Genomic DNA, 24,558 nt, shown 5'->3' with positions numbered 1-24,558 from the left:
AGCAATTGAAATATTTGGAAAAAAAGATCATGATGGAGCACAACAACATGTCATGGAGAAGTACTAAGAACGGGATAGATTAAAAAAAGATTCTTTTTTTAATTTAAAACTGAGTATTTACATGTTGCTAGTTCTTTACTTTCTTCTTATTTTATAGACTTAAATTCTAGAGTGGATGTTTTGTCCTTGTTTCTTTAGTATCCTATTAGAATTTCAACTTTTTCTGTTAAGGGATTACACACTTAAAACGCCCATCTATGCTGAACGAGATAAACCCAGGGTCTCATTAACATTGTTACTTGAGAACACCAGAAACTCAAACACAAAACTGATAAGCATATAGCCTGGGCTGCATTTGCAACCAACAAAATCCTCCAATATGTTAAACTTCCACAAGTCAGGAAAGCTGAAATGCTTGTCGACTATACCCCAAAGGGTTTGCAGCACAACGTCAACGTGACTTGTGCTTCTATGTCACTTAACTGCTTTTGAAAATTCCACACTTAGGTGCTTAATTTAAGACTCCTGGGGTTTAAGTTTTGGCCTGGTGGTATACTGTGAGAGTATGCTAGAAGTCTAATTTTTCATTGTTAATGTGTTCTGAACTGACAAAGATTTCATGCCATTAAGAGACATTTTTAATAAAATACAGGTTTAGTCCATAATGCGTCAAGCACTTTTGCACATGCTGAAGTCAAGCATATGACTAGTCCCACTGAAGTCAATGGGACTATTTATGTGAATTAAATTACATACCAGCTTCCCTGTTTGAAGGCTCAGTGCTTGAACTTTCATTATTTTGGCCTATAGCAGTTTGCTAACTTTCACATAAGAGACCTTATCAGAAGTGTCATTTCAAAAGCAAACAAAACCCACAGCGTTTATAATTTAGTTTATTATAAACTTTAGACTAAAGTTGCTATAGCACAAGTTTCCAAATTAATTTTATGACAACTCAAGCTGATTCAAAATCTAGGATTTTTAAAATGCACGTGGAGGCATTCTGCTTTTTACTGTAGGTGCCATTAAAGCAGTTAAGAGATGGGAGGGGCTCGCAATCCCCTTCCTGCAGAACTGAACTGGAGTTTTATCACTGACTTCAGTGAAAGATGAATCTGACCCAAGGTTTCTATTGTTATTTTCCGTAAATAAAGTAACGGATGCCAGAAAGCCGTTTTTATGGCTTCTTCTGTACTCATGATATCTAAAGTGCTTTATAAATGAACCAACTATAGGAAAACCACCATAAACTCAACTCTCAAATCAGCTTCCGGAGACTAAATAAATTTGCTAGATAGTTAAAGCCGAACAATCTTTAGATTTTTTGAATGCAACAGTCCTAAATCTTCTAGATGATTTTTAAACTCTGGATGGATAATGTACAGTATGTACTCAAGTTACTATGTATAGACACAGAAGGAAAACCCATGGCCAAAACAGAGTACAAGTTAAGAGTACTGCCTAACATTCCAGGACAGAAGACAAGTTGTGATGGAAAGAGGGCACACAAAGGGTTGAAATGCTCTATAATCCAGTCTCCTTCTAGGAGACTATGTCCTCTGTAACTCATGTCCCACCCAACAGCAGCTGCTCATAATAATCAGCATCCGACAGTGTAGAGGAAGCCCATAATGTGTCGCCAAGGGGCAGTTCAACAGATGGCAAAGTGACATACAACCAGAATCATTAATTAAACTGCCATATTAGTCCTACGACATGGTGCTGAAAACACTTCCTCAGTGAAAGAAGAACATTTCAGATAAACGACCGTCTGCTGTTCCCCATGTACTCACTCTGGGGTTTCTGGTCACTACTGAGTTCCAGTCAGACAGTATTATTTTTACAGCAGTTTCTTGCCCTCCAAGTTCAAGCTGGCTACGGCATGAAGTCTGAGTTGTCATCTTTCTACATCACCACTACCTGTTCCTTCATGTAAGCACTGCACATAAATCCAATTAAAAGCATCACCATTTTTTGGTTAAGCAGGGTTGGCAGTACTAAAACACACATTTGACAAGTCAGCTCAGCAAATAGGACCTTCAAGCCAGACAAGCAGCAACCAACTACACAAAATATACAAAAAGCATCAGTTATTTGCAGGAAGGAGTAACATGGACACTTGATTTTTTTGGGGGGGATAGGGATTTCATTCAAGAATAAACCCTGACGTGAACCTGGACTGAACATCAAAAATGTTTGATGATAAAACAGTCTCTCTCAAAAAATATATTTAAGTTCTAGTGCTTCCTTCTCCATCTACTTTTGTGCTGGACATCTGAGTTCAGCAGTTCACGGTTTTTAATTTATTTATTCACAGAAAATATTTTTTCCTCAGTCCTGTTTTCTTTCAACAGCAGAGTGCTCCAGGGAGAACTAAATTGCTACATTACCTTACATCATTCTCATTTAAAAGAAAAAAATGTTTAAATTTTGAAGGCAAAGTATGTGTGTTTGGTAGGAGGATAAGATTTCAGCATTGCTCTGAGCAGTACTCACTTCTAACTTTTTCTCTTTCTCTGTCAATACATCCTTCTGGTTCTGGGTGTACTCAATCAGCATGCGTGCCAGCTGGCGTCGGTCTTCCAACTCTGCTGCCAGCCGCCCATTATATTCGGCTAGTAACAAACATGCTTCATCCACTGTTTTCGAAAGACGTTCTGCTGCCTCTTTGTCTACATGCAAAGGTGGTAAAAATGTACATGGACTCAGCTAAAACCCTTTTATGCTTTGAAAAAAGGCTCTAATCCAACAACCACATGCACAACATTTTATTCACAAGAGTTATCCAGGGGTTAAAAGAAAATAGTTGTAATCAAGAGATTTAAGGGGCACCCAAAAATTGCTAAGACTAAACCTGAAAACGGAAGATTTTAAACACAGAACCAGATGGTCACATTTTTAGTCTTGCAGATCCAACAGTGAGGTCTGAACTACACTTAAAAACTAGCTCAACCTAGCTACGTCACTCAGGAATGCAAAATAATTCATACCCTGAGTGCTACAGTGAGGTTGACCTAACCCCCTGTAGATGCAGTTAGGTTGAGAGAAGATTTTTTCTGTCAACTACACTACTGCCTCCTGGAGAGGAGGATTAACTACACTGATGGGAAAAACCCCTCCTGTTGCTGAAGGAAGAATCTACACTACAGAGCCATGCTGGTACAGCTGCAGCGCCACAACTGTGCTCACACTCCCTTAGAAGTTGTTTCTGTGGATCTTTTATGAGCTATTATACTAGACTATTAGCTTACATTAACAGAATGTGTTCTGTCACTTCATGGGGCCCTAGCATTTATGCAAGATGTGCACTGTATGATGGACCTTATGCCTGTGAATATTTATCAACACACAGAACACAAGCTTACACATAAATACACACTTGTCCTTCTCACAGCTGGACATGATGAGCACACACTACAAAGAGTTGAATAAGTGGTAGTCCTCATAGAATTCTAAAATTAAAAGTTAGGAATACTTTCAAAAGCAAGAGTCAAAATCAATTCTGTTTGCATGTGCTCCCAGGTTCTTAAGCAAATATTGTTCAAACATGGGTGCATACATTTATATGCACCCACATATACATGGTCAGCACATCTGAGCATCCACTTCCTATTGCAGTCAAAGGGAGATGCAGGTACTCAGCTCGGGGGGTGGGGAAGAAGAGAGAAATCAGGCCACTTAAAATACATAAATATATATTTAATGCTTAACTTTCAGCACCCCAGTTTGAATATTCTGGCTCTAGTTTCTTTTCAGAACTACAAAATGAAGCCGTCAGAAGTTGGTTGAGGAAAGGACAGTGAATACAGGCTCTCCAAGTATAAAAATCCTTGTAAACACATTTTGGTTTGGGCCCAAGGAATGGAAGGAGAGATATAAATCTTACCTCCAACCGCATGCCAGAAGATTTTTACCTGCTAACTGTTAGGGAGCTATAAAGCTAGCAGGCATAAAGGGCATGAGGTGCATCCATCCTGCTCATTATAGTCTTGAAAGTCAAATCCCTCTACGCTCATTTTCATTCATCTTCTAGCTTCTTACCTGTAATTTTCTCCAGCAGTGACACATCTTGAACTTCTTGTGGCAGCGAGGCAATTTTCTGCCGCACTGTGGCATCTCCTGATGCTGCATTTTCCAGGTCCTGCAGGGCTTTGATCAAGTCCTCAGTCTGTAGGATGGAAAGACAAAAAACAGACAGTTTTCAAATGGAGTCGCAGGTAACTGCAGCACTGCCAAGTTCTAAACAGGACTACTGCTAAGCCATTTTCTCTAGCTATTGTCATTGCACTACAGGCTGAATCACTTACCTTTTAAAGTGCTCTTTAGTGTCCTACTTCTCCTTACACTCAGTACTGCAGCAAGTAGCTGTCCACAGTATTCACAAAACTCTAAAATAACCAAAAAACTACGGACTTTTGCATAAGTCCAATACAATTATCTTAACTGGTACACTGTAGTGGACATTCATCCAATTAAGAGAAGAGGACATTTAAAAACAAGTCTGAAAAGATGGACGACAACACTATGCAGATTAGAGGAATAAAAATATTCTTTACATTTCACTTCCGCATTTCGTCTATTTCTTTTCATCTCAATATTTTGCCTTAGAGGATTGTTTTTTATTTTGCCTTGACCAAGAGGCAAATTTACATGCAAATTTATCCAACAGCGTGCATGCACCTTGGGATAATGTGGAGAGGGCACATTTTATAAAAAGTCTAGTTTATTTAATAACACCTAGTTAAGCACCACATACTAACTTGGCCCCAGCTAAAGAGCATCCCTTTTAAAGCAGACTTTAAAGCCATTGCCATTCCTTCACTAGCTCAACTGATTCTTTGGGAATATAATTGCAATATAATTGACTGATATTGTACTCCATGAATCCTGTTCTGCCAGTTTAATTTAGTTCTTTGCAATAAAAGTGAGTGACTGGGCAACAGAATGGTCTGAAATTCAACATTGATAAATGCAAAGTAATGCACATTGGAAAACATCATCCAAACTATACATATTAAATGATGGGGTCTAAATTAGCTGTTACCACTCAAAGATCTTACAGTCACTGGGGACAGTTCTCTGAAAACATCCACTCAATGTGCAGCAGCAGTCAAAATAGCTAACAATGTTGGGAATCATGAAGAAAGGGACAGATAAGACAGAAAATATCATATTACCTCTATATAAATCTATGGTACACCCACATCTTGAATACTGTGTGCTGATGTGGTCGCCCCATCTCAAAAAAGATATATTGGACTTGGAAAAGGTTCAGAAATCATCCTAAAATTATTAGGCGTATGGAACAGCTTCTGTGTGAGGAGAGATGAATAAGCCTAGGACTTTTCAGCTTGGTAAAGAGATGACTCAGGAAGGATATGATAGAGGTCTACAAAATCATGACTGGGGCGGAGAAAGTAAATAAGGAAGAGTTATTTACTCCTTCTCATACACAAGAACTAGGGGCCACCAAATGAAATTAATAGGCAGCAGGTTTAAAACAAACAAGAAAGTATTTCTTTACACAACACAGTCAACCTGTGGAACTCCTTGCCAGAGGATATTGTGAAGGCCAAAAGAATTAGATAAATTCCTGGAGGATAGGTCCATCAATGGCTATTAGCCAGGATGACAGGGATAATGTCCCTAGCCTCTGTTTACCAGAAGCTAGGAATGGGCAACAGGGGATGGATCACTTGATTCCCTGTTCTGTTCATTCCCTCTGGGGCACCTGGCATTAGCCCAGTATCCTGTCTGCCGACTGCGGCCAGACTGACCTTTGGTCTGACCCAGTATGGCCATTCTGATGTTAACAATCAGCAAGTGGAATGGCTACTGAGAAAGACCCACCAGTGCAACTGACCATACCCACGTTGCTTTTACTAACCTAGTCAAAAGGAGAATCTGAGTGATAGCATTAATAGGAGCGAGACGTTAAGCAGGAAAACCTCAAATATTCAGTTTTATTTTGTTTTAAAAAGCATTCAAGGATTTGATGATTTTGCTGGCATTAGCTAGGCTAATTTTGTAGTGCTGATTTTTATCCTTCACTTTCAGTAATTAATTTTTTAGGTACACATTCAAAACTTTCGTTATAAAAATACACAAATTTCTTAATACACACCCTTTCAACGTTTATGCTGGTTTGAAGAACCAGAAGATGTTCACTGTCTGCTTGACATACATACTTCCTTGTAAGCTACATAATGATTTCCAATAAGTGACAAATTAAACGTGTGTTAAAACAAGCCAAAAGCTGTAAGCGATCTGCAGTAAAAGCTCTCATTTCCTCGGCTCATGTAATTTGGTAGTATTTACGCCACCCATCTGGCGGACTGTTTAACTCTTCACCTTCCTTCAAATAGCCACAGATTTAACAAAAGGCGAATTGTAGCCTTAAAGAGAAGAGTTTTGATTATAGTGTCTATTTCATTTCTGTTATCTCCGTGTCATTAACGCTACACTCCAGCCAGTCTCAAACAAAGGTTCAAATCTTCTCAACTGACTTTAGTTTCCAACTCCATATAAATCTATTTAATGCTGATCTTTTGCAGCTACAGGGTATATAGAACTTGCTGTTGGTTTCTTTGTCAGGCTGTACTCTACCTGAAACCCAAATGAAATTTCTTGAGTCAATGTTCGTGCACTGGATTTGAGAGTTCATGAGTCAATATATAAAAAGCTTTTTACATATATCTTCTTTTTTTTCCTTTAAAAAAAAGGAAACAAAAAACAAGACACACTGGCAGTAGTGCAAGGGCCTTTATTAAGATTAAGTCTAGATCTAGATTAAGTCTAGATTAAGTCACACCTACCCAGGTTTTTATTGTTAAGGATAACTTTTGGAATGGCATTCACACCAGAATGCATCTATGATCCCTTCCTCTTGCCCACTACAAAACAGACAACCCAGGGGTTTAATAAAACTGTTCTGCTACACATTGGCTTCCCAAGCGTAAATTGTATTTCTCCATTAATTACATTTTACTTGTTAATGGCTCCACCTTGTGGCTGTGTCTTTATAAGAGGTCACCTTTCACAATTTCACAGATCCTTAGCCCTCCAAACATACCAGTAATGGCCCAGTGCTGGGGTCCTGGGGCGAGTAGCTCCCAGGGTAATCCTCATCTTCTTCCTCTTGTATCTGCTGAAACGTCCGCTTCAAGGACTTTTTCTCCTCTGTAACTGTAGACACAGACAGTCTCAATACAAGCCATTCAAGCCTGATGCCATTTGTGCATTCACAGAATCTTAACTATCTACATTTTCAAAAGTTATACCAGATGCTTTCATGATCTCTACAGAGGGTCAATCTACAATTTAATGTTCTTTACAGAGGGCTAATCTATGTATCACTTTCAGAATGATCAGCAGCATAAGGGCAAAAGAATGATCACTTACAGTAACTGAAGTTCTTTGAGACTGTAGTGAGATCTATGAACAAAAACAGATGTACGCACAAGCCTGGAATATTCTGGACAGCAGTGTCCCTTGGGGCTGTGCATTCACCTGTGTGCTCTTATGCACCCTATAAAGGACAAAGCACCCCAACCAACCACCACTTAATTTCTTCACTAATACAGAATATCCAGGCAAGAGAGGCAAGTCACAAGATGTGTGGACAAAACCATCTCCGAGAATTCCAGTTACTGAAAGTTAAGTAACCTCTTTTTTCAAGCATTTGTCTATCCAGACTCCATTGTAGATGAGTGACTAGCAGTCAGCACTTCTACTGCCCACCTTGAGGGGATCTAAATAATGACAGTAGGAGAGCCCTTCCAAACCGTGAATCTGAGCTAGAAGCTGTCACAATGGAGTAGTAATAGATAAACATATGTACCGAACTCCATATAGTTGCCTTACAAGTCTCAAATGGGGGTGTGTGTGTGCGCGCGCGCGTCACCTAAAGCAACTATGGAGGTTGACGGAGCCTAGCAGAGTGTGCCCTGACTCAAGAAGGAAGAAGAAGTTTATCTAATGGAGTAGGAAAATCTTATGCAGTCTGTAACCCATTTAGAGATCTTTAAGAGAAACAGCCTGCCCTTGAGACTTATCACAAAAGCAAAAAGAGCCTGGATGCTTTATGAAATGGCTTTGTACTGGAAAGATAAAGAGAATAGCCCTAAGGTGGTCTAGTTTGTGGAGTTTAACCTCAGCAGAAGAATCATGTGGTTTACGGAAAATGTGTAAATTGATTTATATGAAAATCCAAAACCACTTTCCATAAAAATGTTGGATATGGCCTGAGTCTAACTGTCTTTATGAAAACGAACTAATGGAGGACTCGACATCATAGTCTGAAATTTCACTCACCTTCTGAGCCAAGCTGATGCCATTTTAACAGAAAGGGAACATAGTAAATATTACAACCTGGGTTCAAAGGGTGGGTACATCTATGATTGGGGCTTGAATGTGGTGCTCCTGACAGGTAATTATGCCTCACTGATGGAAATGTATGAATTAGGACCTTTAAAATAAAAATAAAAAAATAAAACCTCCAGATACCATTAGGTGGGGGGAGGAAATTGAATAACTCTCAGTTGAGTGACAGAGGAATATATTAGCCAGATGAACTCTATTAGAACTAAGCAATCATGTATTTGAAACATTAGTTCAAGATAGATGGAATAGAAGATTCCACAGGCTGAAGAGGTCTCTGAATGGGACAGCAGTGAGAAATGTTTCCCCTTAACTTGGCATGTCTTTCTAACACAGGCCCTTCTGCTATGGATCAAAACCTCCCATACAGCTGCTAAGCAGCTTCTGTCCACTGAAATTTGACCAGGTAGCCTCCATGCTGTCAAATGCATGGGTGCAGCACCAGGCCTTGGTTCTGATAAACATGGAGGAGTTTGGGGAAGTTGAAGAGATGGCCTGATTGACAGATGTATCAGATCAGAATACTCGAACTGGCATGTCCTTCTGAGGACTGAGAATTAGAAGAATGGGAAGACTATGACATAAGCAAGTTATTTTCCCACTGAACCAGAAATACATCTGCCACAGACCCTGGTCTTATGTCTCCTCATCAGCAGAACACTGGACATTTCATGTTCATGTTGGTAGCAAACAGGTCTATTGAGCAACTCCCCACCTTAGGAATATTTTCTCTAGAACAGTCTTTTAACTCCCATTTATGAGTGAAGGAACTCTTCTGCTTAGCTGATCTTCCACAGGGCTATTAGATTACTCTGATGCAGAATGCACCAATCCCACGGATGTGTTGCTTCCTGACGTAAGGGGGATAATCTTTCTCCCCCGTCTGTTTATATAATTCATAGCCAGGATATAATCCATCCGGATTGGAGCAGCAGTACCTTGAAGGAGAAGCAGGAACACCTTGCAAGCCAGCTGAAAGGCCATGAGCTCTAATACATTTATGTATAATTGAGACTGTCCAATTATATGAGCCCTGTATCTGGAGAGTCTCCAAATGTGCACTCCAATGTATCTGGAGAGAGTCCAATGTGTCCAAATGTGCACCGCTTGATTGGATGCATTTTTCAGAGTCTTTGAAGGAGATAGTGAATGAAACAGAGTACCCAGATGGATGTTTTGAGGGTCTGTCCACTAAAGTAGGTATGACAGTATTACAGATGAACTTCTAGAGGGACGTTCAGAACATGTTTGGCTGGTGGATGAACATCCTTAACCAACCCCAAAGGAGGCCAAAGACAACCATGAGAGAGTCACATAAGTATAAACTACCATATAACCTAGACAATTGAGTCAGATGGTCAGCGTGGTTCCTGGATGAGACTGAATACATGAACTGATGCGATTCATTATGGAAAAAAAATCTTTGAAGGTATGCTCCTGCTAAGTGGAAGTGGAGAACAGCCCCTATAAATTCTATGGATGAATGGGGAGAGAGGAGACTTTTCTCAATTGACCCTGAGGCCCAGTCTGGAAAATGGCTGTAGAACTGTGAGAACATCCTTGCTGATCTGCTGCAATGAGGGGCCTCAAATCAGCCAATCAAGATAGAAATATATATGGAGGACTTCTCTGCCTGGCTGAGCTGCTCCCAGAGCCAAGTATTTGGTAAACACCCTCAGAGCTGTTGAAGGGCTAAACAGTAGGACTCTGAACTGGTAGTGGAGTCCACTGACCACGAAACACATACTTTTGGTGAGCAGGATAGATTCATGCACAGGTGTCCTGCCAGTAGAGTTGCAAAACAATTCATGGGCTGTAAGGGGGGGGGGGCGGGGGGAGAGACGTTAAGAAAGGGTGATCTGAAACTTGACATGAATTTGCTGAGACACCTGTGATCTAAAACTGGACACCATCCATCCTTCTCTTTTCTTTGGGGTGAGGAAGTAGTGGGAATAGAACTCCCTGCTGCAGAACTCTGGAGGCATCTTCTCTATAGTTCCCAGCTAAAGGAGAGGATCAATGCCAACAGTAGCAAGAAAGCAGTCAGTCACCGAAGACAGAGGACGTGGTATAGGAGCTGAAAAATGGGATCTCACAGTCTTTGAAAACTCGAAGTACAGCTGCAACTTCAAAGGAGCATGCTTGGATAAGTTGGAGGCATGATGAAATTGAGCCTTCCTCTGGGCCAGGACTAGGGACAGCCATTGGTGCCAAGGCCCATCCAGAGATATTTTTGTCCCTTCTACCTTGGGCAGTAGCAGCCACTGACTGAGCTGAAGAGGACTGATGAAAAGGCTCAGAGTGTTTCAAGGAAGCATGACACCTTTTAGAGCTCTTGGCACCCCAAGTAGCATCTCTTGTAGCCAGAGCATTAGCTGAACCCAGCTTTGAGGCAGGAGCAGACTGCTTCTGAGGAGGATCCTCGGAGTCAGAGAGACTTCTCATTCCCTTTTCCATCAGAAACAGCTTCAAGGAGACATCATGAGCCTTCTGAATGCACTTCAAAAAAAGTTACAAATAGAGCGCTTAAGGTAGGAAATGCCCCAAAACAAGAAACATTTCATAGGCATAGCTGTCTCACAGGCAGGGAGATTTTAAAAGCCAGGAGACCTATTCTCAGCCACCACACCTACTCCTCGATACCAAGATGAGACTCAGAAGAAACAAGGAAAAAGTATTTTTTAAAAATCCAATGTACTTTAATTAAACTTAACAAGACTAACCAACTATAAAATCCTAATCCTATCCAAAAGTAAGAGGACACAGACTCTGACTAGCTACTATGGGTGGCAGGAAATGGTGGGGGCTGCTTCGCCCTTTATACCCTTATTCTGGGGTGCCAGGGTGTGCAGGGCACACGCACAGCCCCAAAGGACACTGCTGGCTAAAAGACTCTGGGCTTGCATGCATGGGAGCACACATCCTACAATGGGATCTGTGTGGACAAATGCTCAAAGACCCACCTGGTGTTTTAAACCTTGCTTATTTATAAAAGAACCCGAGAACAAGAAAATAAAAATATTAAATACACAGCTTGCCACCTGTGTAGGACAAGTGAATGTTCAGTAGGCTTTAGCTTATTAATTACAGCAATTTAGCAACTTGGGCCATGTCCAAGGAAACTCAGTTTGAGAAATTCATTTCCGGAAAAAGATTGAGGTCTGTTTGTTTTACCATCAAATTACACATCTGAACTAAAAGACATCTTTTGGGACTGGACAGAAGGAGAACATCAGAAAAATCAGAGGCTGGGGGCATGACTAAATATGAGAACCCTCCCAAAATATTACAGATTATGGCCATAAACTCCAGTGCATCTTCCAATACCTAACCCTTTCTTTGGTTTCTGGGATGGGGGAAGATTATCCATTTCCGTTTACACGGACATCAGCTGGTAGCGTATCCAGGATGGACATGAGCAATGCTGCTCTGATCCAAACTACCTCCTTCTCCTCTGTCACCTGGCTGCCTCATTAGTTACTGCTGGAGCCATCCCTCCCTGCTTTTCTCTCTTTGCTGGTGCTCTTCTCTTTCTCTGCTCCCTCAGCTTCAGCACTGGTCTTGCCCCTCACATTCCAATCCTACACTAGATCCATCCTCTGCTACTGAGCTCAACAGGTCAGTTCCTTGTTAAGTTATGCCCCAGGCAGCTGGTGGGTTAATAACAGATTTTTCAGTTTGTTGGCAATTAAAATAAATTGTTTGGGGTCAAACCAAAAAGAATGGTTCTTGACATTTTTCAACAAAAAAAAAATCAAAAAGTTGAATAAATTTCAAGTCAGAACATTTTGATCAGAAAGATTTTGCTTACATCTTCAATAGGGCTGTCAATTAATCGCAGTTAACTCATGCGATTAACTCAAAAAAATTAATCGTGATTAATTGCAGTTTTAATCACACTGTTCAACAATACCAATTGAAATTAAATATTTTGGATATTTTTATACATTTTCATATATATTGTGTGTGTTGCGATTGAAATCAAAACGCATATTACTACAAATATGGCACTAAAATAATAGTATTTTTCAATTCACCTCATTCAAGTATTGTACTGCAATCTCTTTGCCGTGAAAGTGCAACTTACGAATGTATTTTGTTGTGGTTACATAACTGCACTCAAAAACAAAACAATGTAAAATTTTAGAGACTACAAATCCACTCAGTCCTACTTCTTGTTCAGCCAATCGCTAAGAGAAACAAGTTTGTTTACATTTACAGGCAATAATGCTGCCCTCTTCTTGTTTACAATGTCACCAGAAAGTGAGAACAAGCATTTGCATGGCATTTTGTAGCTGGCATTGCAAGATATTTATGTGCCAGATACGCTAAACATTCCTATGCCCCTTCATGCTTCGGCCACCATTTCAGAGGACATGCTTCCATGCTCATGACGCACATTAAAAAAATGCATTAACTAAAGTGAGTTGTACTCACGAAAGCTTGTTCTCAAATAAATCTGTTAGTCTCTAAGGTGCCACAAGTACTCCTTTTCTTTTGGCGGATACAGACTGACATGGCTGCTACTCTGAAACCTTAACTAAATTTGTGACTGAACTCTTAGGGGAGAATTGTATGTCCCCTGCTGTTTTACATGCATTCTGCCATAAATTTCATGTTATAGCAGTCTCGGATAATGACCCAGCACATGTTGTTCATTTTAAGAACACTTTCACTGCAGATTTCAAAAAAACGCAAAGAAAGTACCAGTGTGAGATTTCTAAAGATAACTACAGGTTTCAGAGTAGCAGCCATGTTAGTCTGTATTCGCAAAAAGAAAAGAAGTACTTGTGGCACCTTAGAGACTAACAAATTTATTTGAGCATAAGCTTTCGTGAGCTACAGCTCACTTCATCGGATGCATTCTCAAATAAATTTGTTAGTCTTTAAGGTGCCACAAGTACTCCTTTTTTAAAAAAAACTAAGCACTCGACCCAAGGTTTAAGAATCTGAAGTGCCTTCCAAAATCTGAGAGGGACAAAGTGTGGAGCATGCTTTCACAAGTCTTAAAAGAGCAACACTCCAGTGTGGAAAATACAGAACCCGAAGTATGCTAAAAGAAAATCAACCTTCTGCTGGTGGCATCTGACTCAGATAATTAAAATGATTATGCATCGGTCTGCACTGCTTTGGATTGTTAATGAACAAAACCCGCCATCAGCATGGACGCATATCCCCTGGACTGGTAGTTGAAGCATGAAGGGACATATGAATCTTTAGCCTATCTGGCACATAAATATCTTGCGATGCCAGTTACAACAGTGCCATGTAAATGCCTGTTCTCTCTTTCTGGTGGCATTGAAAAGAAGAGGGCAGCATTATCACCTGTAAATGTAAACAAACTTGTTTGTCTGAGTGATTGGCTGAACAAGAAGTAGGACTGTTTTACAATTTTACATTGTTTTGTTTTTGAGTGCAGTTTTTTGTACATAATTCTATATTTGTAAGTTCGACTTTCATGATAAAGAGATTGCACTACAGTACTTGTATTAGGTGAATTGTAAAATACTATTTATTTGGTTTTTTACAGTGCAAATACTTGTAATCAAAAATATAAAGTGAGCACTGTACACTTTGTATTCTGTGTTGTAATTAAAATCAATATATTTGAAAATTTAAACATCCAAAAATATTTCAATAAATGGTATTCTATTCATTTTTTTAAAATTGTGCTTCACAAATGGAAAGGGAAGGATTTACAAAGTGGCTAGAGGAGGAGAAGATTCCCTTAACCCTAACCCAGTGGAGTTATGGTTCTCATCCGAGATGTGGGAGACCGAGGTTCAATTCCTCTCTCTCTCTCTGATATGCAGAGAGGATTTGTCTCCCACATGGAAAGAGAGTGCCTAGATACTGGGATATTCTGAAATGGGGTTTTCTCAATCTCTCCCCTTGAAGTGGTTCCACTTTTACAAATAGCCATTGACGCAGGGGCTGAACTTGGGTTGCCTGCATTCTAGGCAAAGGCTAACTACCAGGCTGTAGAATCACTCACTCTTTCCTTAGCCCAGGGGTCTCAAAGTCCCAGCCCGTGGGCCATCTGTGGCCCAAGAACCTCTCCACTGTGGCCTGTGGGAGGAGAGACATATGCAGCCACGGGGCTGGCAATGTCTCCTGCAGGCGCCAACCCTTTCCCCTCCCCCCCCCCTGCAGCTCCTATTGGCTGGGGGAGAGGGACAGAGATACCATCATTAGTTGCCTGGCAGAGTCAGACATGGAGACAGCATCACTTTTTTCCCCACAATGGAATATAAACCAGTCAAAATACTGAACACAGCTGCCTGATGCACACCTTACTGCAATCCCGAAGGTTTCAACTGCTCAGTCACTGAGGCCAAACATCAACAAATGGACAGAACTGAAGTGTTGCCAGGTGTCTGGCAAACATTATAAACTCTCTGGCAGGCGAAGAATTGTGTAAAGTTGTATGACAATTATTATTTCTAAGAAATTCAAAATAAAAATACAATATAAACGTTTTCTTTTCTGAAGACCATCTTCAGTGACATCATCGGCCCGCTGGGAGGATTTGAGGACTGGCTCTGGCACTTTGGTAAATTGGGTTTGAGACCCCTGCCTTAGCCCAAGGACTATCCACTGCCATCACGACTAGGAGTTGTAACAGTAACAATGACTGACCTGAAACGGCATTTTCCCACAAATAAACTTGTCCAAAAATGTTTTGCTCAGCCTCTAATTGTGACAGAGCTCGCTCAGGCACTTCTCCCCTAGTTCACTTGCAAACCAGTCACATGGAAATAACCTATAACGCTGGTATGTTTAATAGTTAGACAAAGAATTTTACAACTAAAGTCTGCCCGGACCTAGTTTTCTTTTTTCTGTACTTAAAAAAGAAGTTAGCTGAAACTAGGTAGGATATATAAAATTCATTTCTTGCTAAAGGAATGGGCTATTCAAAATCTACTACTAACAAATAGGAGATTAATTAGAAACTAGCTACAAGAATATCTTACTGGATACATTTAGGTTTGAAAGACATAGAAACAAAATATAGATGTCCACGTATGTTTGCATGTATGTGTGAGAAATATGCCACATATTTCCTTGAGGAAACTGAAAGGCTTCCAGTGTGGAAACAGCTTATAACTCATAAGAAGTGAAAGCTAAATAACAAATCTGCTGCAAGATTTCTCTTCCTCCCCTCATGGGATTGTCTCCTTATAGATTCCAAGGCCAGAAAGTACCATTGTGATCATCTAGTCTGACCTCCTGTGTAACGCTGGCCAGAGAACTTCCCCAAAATAATTCCGAGAGCAGATCTTAAATATAAAAAAAGAATCTAATCTTGATTTTAAAATTGCCAGTGATGGAGAATCTGCCACCCCGACCGGGAAAACCGAGAAGTCTGCTGCTTGCCAGGAGCTAAGATTCGCGATTTGACAGAGAGACTGCCGAGACTCATCAAGCCCTCAGATCGCTACCCCTTCCTGCTTCTTCATGTGGGCACCAATGATACTGCCAAGAATGACCTTGAGCGGACTGCTGCGGACTATGTGGCTCTGGGAAGAAGGATAAAGGAGTTTGAGATGCAAGTGGTGTTCTCGTCCATCCTCCCCGTGGAAGGAAAAGGCCTGGGTAGAGACCGTCGAATCGTGGAAGTCAACGAATGGCTACACAGGTGGTGTCGGAGAGAAGGCTTTGGATTCTTTGACCATGGGATGGTGTTCCAAGAAGGAGTGCTAGGCAGAGACGGGCTCCACCTAACAAAGAGAGGGAAGAGCATCTTCGCAAGCAGGCTGGCTAACCTAGTTAGAAGGGCTTTAAATTAGGTTCACTGGGGGAAGGAGACCAAAGCCCTTAGGTAAGCGGAGAAGTGGGATACCGGGAGGAGGCACGAGCAGGAGCGCGTGAGAGGGGAGGGCTCCTGCCTCATACTGAGAGAGGGGCGATCAGCAGGTTACCTCAAGTGCCTATATATAAATGCACGAAGAACTGGAAGTCCTGGCACAGTCAAGGAATTATGATGTGATTGGAACAACACAGACTTGGTGGGATAACTCACATGACTGGAGTACTGTCATGGATGGATATAAGCTGTTCAGGAAGAACAGGAAGGGCAGAAAAGGTGGGGGAGTTGCACTGTATGTAAGAGAGCAGTATGACTGCTCAGAGCTCAAGTATGAAACTGCAGAAAAACCTGAGAGTCTCTGGATTAAGTTTAGAAGTGTGAGCAACAAGGGTGATGTCGTGGTGGGAGTCTACTATAGACCACCAGACCAGGGAGATGAGGTGGACGAGGCTTTCTTCTGGCAACTCGCAGAAGTTACTAGATCGCAGGCTCTGGTTCTCATCGGAGACTTCAATCACCCTGATATCTGCTGGGAGAGCAATACAGCAGTGCACAGGCAATCCAGGAAGTTTTTGGAAAATGTAGGGGACAATTTCCTGGTGCAAGTACTGGAGGAACCAACTAGGCGCAGAGCTCTTCTTGACCTGCTGCTCACAAACCGGGAAGAATTAGTAGGGGAAGCAAAAGTGGATGGGAACCTGGGAGGCAGTAACCATGAAATTGTTGAGTTCAGGATCCTAACACAAAGAAGAAAGGAGAGCAGCAGAACACAGACCCTGGACTTCAGAAAAGCAGACTTTGACTCCCTCAGAGAGCTGATGGGCAAGATCCCCTGGGAGAATAACATGAGGGGGAAAGGAGTCCAGGAGAGCTAGCTGTATTTTAAAGAATCCTTATTGAGATTACAGGGACAAACCATCCCGATGTGTAGAAAGAATAGTAAATATGGCAGGCGACCAGCTTGGCTTAACAGTGAAATCCCTGCTGCTCTTAAATACAAAAAAGCTTACAAGAAGTGGAAGATTGGACAAATGACCAGGGAGGAGTATAAAAATATTGCTCGGGCTTGCAGGAGTGAAATCAGGAAGGCCAAATCACACCTGGAGTTGCAGCTAGCAAGAGATGTTAGGAGTAACAAGAAGGGTTTCTTCAGGTATGTTAGCAACAAGAAGAAAGTCAAGGAAAGTGTGGGCCCCTTACTGAATGAGGGAGGCAAACGAGTGACAGAGGATGTGGAAAAAGCTGATGTACTCAATGCTTTCTTTGCCTCTGTCTTCACTAACAAGGTCAGCTCCAGACTGCTGCACTGGGCAGCACAGAATGGGGAGAAGGTGACCAGCCCTCTGAGGAGAAAGAAGCGTTTCGGGACTATTTAGCAAAGCTGGACGAGCACAAGTCCATGGGGCTGGATGCGTTGCATCCGAGAGTGCTAAAGGAGTTGGCAGATGTGATTGCAGAACCATTGGCCATTATCTTTGAAACCTCATGGCAATCGGGGGAGGTCCCAGATGACTGAAAAAAGGCTAATGTAGTGCCCATCTTTAAAAAAGGGAAGGAGGATGATCCTGGGAACTACAGGCCAGTCAGCCTCACCTCAGTCCCTGGAAAATTCAGGGAGCAGGCCCTCAAGGAATCAATCCTGAAGCACTTACATGAGAGGAAAGTGATCAGGAACAGACAGCATGGATTCACCAAGGGCAAGTCATGCCTCACTAATCTAATTGCCTTCTATGACAAGATAACTGGCTCTGTGGATGAAGGGAAAGCGGTGGACGTGTTGTTCCTTGACTTTAGCAAAGCTTTTGACACGGTCTCCCACCCACAGTATTCTTGCCAGCAAGTTAAAGATGTATGGGCTGGATGAATGCACTATAAGGTGGAGAGAAAGCTGGCCAGATTGTCAGGCTCAAAGAGTAGTGATCAATGGCTCCATGTCTAGTTGGCAGCCGGTATCAAGTGGAGTGCCCCAGGGGTCAGTCCTGGGGCCGGTTTTGTTCAATATCTTCATAAATAATCTGGAGAATGGTGTGGATTGCACCCTCAGCAACTTTGCAGATGACACTAAACTGGGAGGAGTGGTAGATACACTGGAGGGTAGAGATAGGATACAGAGGGACCTAGACAAATTGGAGGATTGGGCCAAAAGAAATCTGATGAGGTTCAACAAGGACAAGTGCAGAGTCCTGCACTTAGGACGGAAGAATCCCATGCACTGCTACAGACTAGGGACCGAATGGCTCGGCAGCAGTTCTGCAGAGAAGGACCTAGGGGTTACAGTGGACGAGAAGTTGGATATGAGTCAACAGTGTGCCCTTGTTGCCAAGAAGGCCAATGGCATTTTGGGCTGTATAAGTAGGGGCATTGCCAGCAGATCAAGGGACGTGATCGTTCCACTCTATTTGACATTGGTGAGGCCTCATCTGGAGTTCTGTGTCCAGTTTTGGGCCCCACACATCCTTGTAGTGGAAAAATTGGAAAGAGTCCAGCGGAGGGCAACAAAAATGATTAGGGGACTGGAACACATGACTTGTGAGGAGAGGCTGAGGGAACTGGGGATGTTTAGTCTACGGAAGAGAAGAATGAGGGGGGATTTGATAGTTGCTTTCAACTACCTGAAAGGGGGTTCCAAAGAGGATGGCTCTAGACTGTTCTCAGTGGTAGCAGATGACAGAACGAGGAGTAATGGTCTCAAGTTGCAGTGGGGGAGATTTAGGTTGGATATTAGGAAAAACTTTTTCTCTATGAGGGTGGTGAAACACTGGAATGCGTTACCTAGGGAGGTGGTGGAATCTCCTTCCCTAGAAGTTTTTAAGGTCAGGCTTGACAAAGCCCTGGCTGGGATGATTTAGTCAGGGATCGGTCCTGCTTTGAGCAGGGGGTTGGACTAGATGACCTCCTGAGGTCCCTTCCAACCCTGATATTCTATGATTCTATGAACCACAGCATTTAGTAAACTGTTCTAATGGTTAATTACCCTCACTGTTAAAAATGTACGCCTTGTTTCCAGTCTGAATTTGGCGAGAGTCAACTACTTTCAGCATTAGATTGCGTTATACCTTTTTCTGCGAGACTGAAAAGCCCATTAAATATTTGTTCCCTATGTAGGCACATTACAGACCATGATCAAGTCACCCCTTAACCGTTCCTTTATCAAACTAAGTAGATTGATCCCTGAAGTTAACATCATAAGGCAGGTTTTCTAATCCTTTAATCATTCTCATGGCTCTTCTCTGAGCTCTTTCCAAGTTAAATTGCGGACACCATATTACAGCCATGGTGGCACCAGGGACAAATACAGAGGTGATATAACCTCTCTACTCCTACTCGAACTTCCCGTTTATGCCTCCAAGGATTGCATTAGCCCTTGTAGCCACAGCATCACATTGGGAGCTCATGTTCACCCGATTATCCACCATGACCACCAAATCTTTCTCAGAGTCACTGCTTCGCAGGATAAGTGTTAAGCTTTGATACTTTCCCTACTCAGTCTTTTATGGTGTCACCACATTTGGGCAAGAATCGCAGGCTCCTAAGCATACTGAATGTGTTGGAATTTATTCAGAGCCATCCTGTTCAACAAATTGCATCTATTCAACCATATCTTATCAATCACTGTGGCTTTGCACAAAGGTGTACACAGGCATAACCCCGCAGAATTTTCTGCTTTGAGTTACCACACAGCCTTAGACTAAAAAAAAAAAAATTATATTCATTATCAGAGTCCCAAATATCCTCAGGAGTGCCAAGAATTTTGTTTTAACAGAACCACCTTTTGCCAATCTAAAGATATTTATACTAGATTTCCAACCTACTGTTTCCATGGTAGTTTGCAATTTCAGAAGTTACTAAAGTCAGTTACTGCTATCATACTTGTGTTTGAAAAGCCACGAGGAAAATAAGCAAGAAGGCTCAGTTTTACACTTTATGATCCACTCAATCTTTGACCCGACTAACAGCTATAATGGTTGTTTTTGTGATATAGATGCCCACCAGGAATTGGACTGAAATCAATTTATGTCAGGAAGCCACTGAAAATCCATCACACAAATGCCAGTTTCAGTTGCTACCAACTCGAGTTAAAAAGAAACCAGCCAAACCAACTGCAATGTCATTTTCTAGCCTTCCACTTCCATGTGCCAAAAAGTCACTGTTGGTCACTTGATTAGAGACCTAAAAGTGGCAATTCTTCAACAAAAAAACTTCAAAAACAGACTCCAACGAGAGACTGCTGAATTGGAATTAATTTGCAAACTGGATACAATTAACTTAGGCTTGAATAGAGACTGGGAGTGGATGGGTCATTACACAAAGTAAAACTATTTCCCCATATTTATTCCCCACCCCCCACCGTTCCTCAGAAGTTCTTGTCAACTGCTAGAAATGGCCCACCTTGATTATCACTACAAAAGGTTCCCTCCCCACAGCTCTCCTGCTGGTAATAGCTCACCTTAAGTGATCACTCTCATTACAGTGTGTATGGTAACACCCATTGTTTCATGTTCTCTATGTATATAAATCTCCCCACTGTATTTTCCACTGAATGCATCCGATGAAGTGAGCTGTAGCTCACGAAAGCTTATGCTCAAATAAATTTGTTAGTCTCTAAGGTGCCAGAAGTACTCCTTTGCTTTTTGTTAAATCACAGTGATCTGTAAGGATGATGCAGAATGAGGAAGGGCATCCGAGGGCCAAAGTGTGGAGAACAGACCATTGTAATGACCCACCTAACCCCCATCCAGACTCGTGTCTGGAGGCAGAACCATTTTAACTGTCAGAGTGCTCTGGAAACGAACAAGTTACATTGTCTCCTTGGTTAGACCATCAGTGCAGTTGCCTATTTCTACAGGAGAGCGGAAGAGTCCTAATCTCATCCTGGAGATAGTAACCATGGTCACCATAGGGATATTGTTCCCTATATCCCCAAAATCTACACTCATGTCTATCAGGATAGATCCAGAGTGTATCCACTTGCATGTGTAGAGTCAAATGATGTGGTGCAGGCCCACGAGGTCTCAGGCTAACAAACCAGATCTGTCATCTCTACAAACGCAAAATCTCTTCAAGACATTTAGTCTAGGGGTATGCCTAAATGGCCAGCAGAAACCCAGAGGAGCAAATCTCAGAGCATGGCTCTACACACTCTGGCTTGAAAGCCTATGGGGAGGGGTGAGCTTCAGAGGTCAAGCTCAGACATCTACACAGCTGTTTTAGCACCAGAGTGTCAGCCCAAGTCTTAAGACTCCTGTGTTTTAAAATGCAGTGGACTTACCCATAGTGACTCCAGTGTCAGCTCTGACAGCAATTCTCCTAACCTTCTATGCGCATGATGCCAGGAACTGGCCTGTTTACCACCATAGTTCTAATGTCAGTTAGTGACACATTAACTTTTCAATGGGGTATGTGTTACTGCTTTTTTTTTTTTTAAGCTATGCTTTTACCTTTTGGTGGAGGGCTACTGGTGTCCTCCATAGAAAGTTTCAGCTGTTGTATGAACTCGCTGCCATACACGCTCCTTTCTTGCCAGATGTTAAGCAATCGCTCCAAGGGCTTTTTGCAGCCCTCATCTGCCTCTCTGTTCAAATATTAAAAAATAGTTAAAACTTTGGTTAAACATGAGTATGCTTTTAAAAAAACGCTGTACAAATTAGAAGCTGCAACCATCAAATGAAGATGCAAACTTGGGGACAGGCTTTCTTGTACTGTCTGGAGTACAGTGTGCAAAATATTTAAGTAACATTTTTCCCTTAAGCTGGAACCCACCAGTGTGTAGAAGTACCTCCAGTCTTTTCTGCCCGCCCACTTCCTGGATACCAACAGGACATAAGAACTTTTGCAGGGAGGGAAAAAAAATTGTATCTTTCTGCTGTTATAGAAAGAACTACGAAAATCCTACAAAGTTACCAGGTTTATAGTTTAAAATGTTCACTTCTAATAATTGTTTCAGTCAATGACATCCTAATTAAAAAGGAAATTGTTTGGGTCATTAGGCATTCAAATGAGAATTTACTTATTAAACATCGACCAAATGAGCAAGACTTGTAAGGAATAAGACAAGAAACAGCGCCAAATGTTATGTAGTTATCCAGAACGCACTGTCATTAGATGCTCTTTAATTCCCCTGTGCATTATAACTGTTTGGTTCAGAGACTAAGCTTGTCTTTAAATAGTAAAACAATCCTTAACTAGCTATAGGCCATCCTATGACAGGAATAATATGCAGCTGCTCCCCTTTGTACCTCCTGTCTCCTCCTCTGGATTATACAAGTCACCCTTTCTGCCCAATGAGGAGGCCAATCATTTGATAACAGTTGATAGGAGCCAGTAAAGCTCACACAATTTGGAACTACCGGATATATAGATTCTGAGACATAATTTAACTCTATAATCAGATCTCACCTAGTAACATATTAAAATGTCTACACAAAGGCAAGACATACAAGAACTGTACCCTAAGCCCACTGAAGAGATGGTATAGAAGAAGGAAGTTTAAATTAAGTTTTCTATTGGGAATATTCTAGCTAGTAACATGTTTCAGACCTATCTATAACTTTTCAGGTAATTAAGTGAGATCAAGAAAGATTTATTAGCTTAAATATGAAGATAATTTTCAAACTGCACATCTTTTAGAAAAACCAAATATAGCAGCTGATTAGCAGCACAGCTGCAGAAAACAAAAGCAGGAATGGTGTGTGTGTTCATATTAATAAAGCACTTTGAAATTGTGTAATTTCAAAGCTCATTATAGGAAAAACTGGTCTAGTGGACTGACCAGATAGCTAGTAGTCAGGTTTCAAACTCTCCCACTAAGGGGAAGAGTCACTCATTATGTGACACTCTCCTAGTGACAAATTATGTGACTTTGGACAAATCTTTAGACCAGAGATAATTTCCAACTTCATACAGAGCTTTGAGATTTATGGATAAGTGTAAAGTATTTAACCTGCATAGGAGTTACGCACAAAAACCCACAAACCAATTGTCACCGCACAGAACCAAAGCTAGAACCAGCCTCCCACAACTTTACTTCTGTTTCTCAAGAGCAAGGCATAACTGACAATTTCTTAAAGGAAAGGAGTTGAGTTCAGCTTCTAATAAAGACAAGTTAACCTTCCTGAGCATACATATTCCTAGAACTGAAAAGCACTTGAATTTAGACTTGTGGAATATTTAACACAAAAGCTGTGGAGAGAAAAATTGGTGAAGGAAAGCGGAATGGATTAATGTGCAAACTTACCTGGCAACATGAGAAAAAGCATCCACAAGAACAGATTCAAACTCCCTTGTGAATTCAGGACCCTTCCTTTTACTGTTCTGGATGACATCGTTCGCCAAATATAGAAATGTAAGCTTCCTACTTGATTTTGCTGGGAAAGAAGAGAAGAAAACTTAACTTGCATTCTTGATTTCTCATTTCATGTTTTATTCTGAGGCTACTTGTTATACACTCCAAAAGTGCTCACAGTTTCTCAGCTTAAAATATGGCTGAGTTTCCTGCATTTCAATTTTACCAAAAGTAGCAAAAGCAGCTAGAAGCTTTCAAGTCAAGCAGTTCTTGATCCTCTTTGGTTTGTAATTAATTTATAAAACAAGAAGGGAAATAATCCTAATATTACTGTGCATCTTTCATCGGATGATCTCAGTGTTGCATAAACATTAAACCTCACCACAAGTGCAGGTTAAAATGAAAAGAACTGTTACTGATTTGGTGTTAAGTTGTGTGACAACAGACTTATTTTTCATTAATCAAATATATTGAAACAGTGTTATTTTAGCCTTATACTTAAGCTGTTTAAATACTGAACATCCCTGGATGGAAGAGCTTGAACCTAGGACCTTTTATTTTTCAGAATCAATTTTTCTAATCCATGCTATGTGGAAATAGCTATTAGCTGTGCGTTTCTTCTCAATCCCACAAAAGTTAGCTATTTCCATTCATCACCCACCATTAGTAAATGCCAATAGACCCTACACTCTGAAGAGCAGAATCTACAGGAGACAAACTCTCTAGATTCTATAGTCTCTCTGTTCTAGAGCCTAAAACATATGCAAAAGCTATATTATACAACATGACAACTGAGAATTTACAGACACAAGAGTCAGGAAATTCAGCTACGGTTCCCACAGCAAGCCTACCTCAGCTCTTTCAAATACATAGTTTTTTCTATTACCATATATGGCGACACCTAATATCTTATATAAGTGCAGGACTAACAAAATCTTGCCAAGTAAAGGGCATGCAGCCAGACTATCAATTTCTGCAGTTTCTAAGCTTTTGTTTTTAAAAACTTCCAAACGTGACTCCATACAGCCCCACCTACCTCAACTGGCCAAAAAAAAAAAAAAACACTACCATATCTAGGACAAGCAGC

At 41.2% G+C, this 24,558-nt stretch overlaps 1 protein-coding gene across 4 annotated transcripts in view; it reads right to left on the bottom strand.

Moving 5' to 3' along the window:
- RPRD1B (regulation of nuclear pre-mRNA domain containing 1B) overlaps nt 1-24,558 on the bottom strand; it is a 46,654-nt gene that overhangs the window by 19,839 nt on the left and 2,257 nt on the right. For 3 of the 4 annotated variants that reach the window (XM_073309961.1, XM_073309962.1, XM_073309960.1), the window contains exons 2-6: nt 23,424-23,553; nt 21,628-21,761; nt 7,073-7,185; nt 4,042-4,168; nt 2,497-2,672 (exon numbers count right to left, since the gene is read on the bottom strand). In XM_073309961.1, coding sequence (XP_073166062.1) covers nt 2,497-2,672; nt 4,042-4,168; nt 7,073-7,185; nt 21,628-21,761; nt 23,424-23,553 — 680 coding nt within the window. Of the gene's footprint in view, nt 1-1,797; nt 1,940-2,496; nt 2,673-4,041; nt 4,169-7,072; nt 7,186-21,627; nt 21,762-23,423; nt 23,554-24,558 lie in introns of those variants that run through there. The other variant, XM_073309963.1, reaches the window with a different exon arrangement.

This window comes from Lepidochelys kempii, chromosome 13 (genome assembly GCF_965140265.1).
Source record: "Lepidochelys kempii isolate rLepKem1 chromosome 13, rLepKem1.hap2, whole genome shotgun sequence".
Classification (NCBI taxonomy): Eukaryota; Metazoa; Chordata; order Testudines; family Cheloniidae; genus Lepidochelys; species Lepidochelys kempii.
This window is presented reverse-complemented; position numbering and strand designations above follow the sequence as displayed.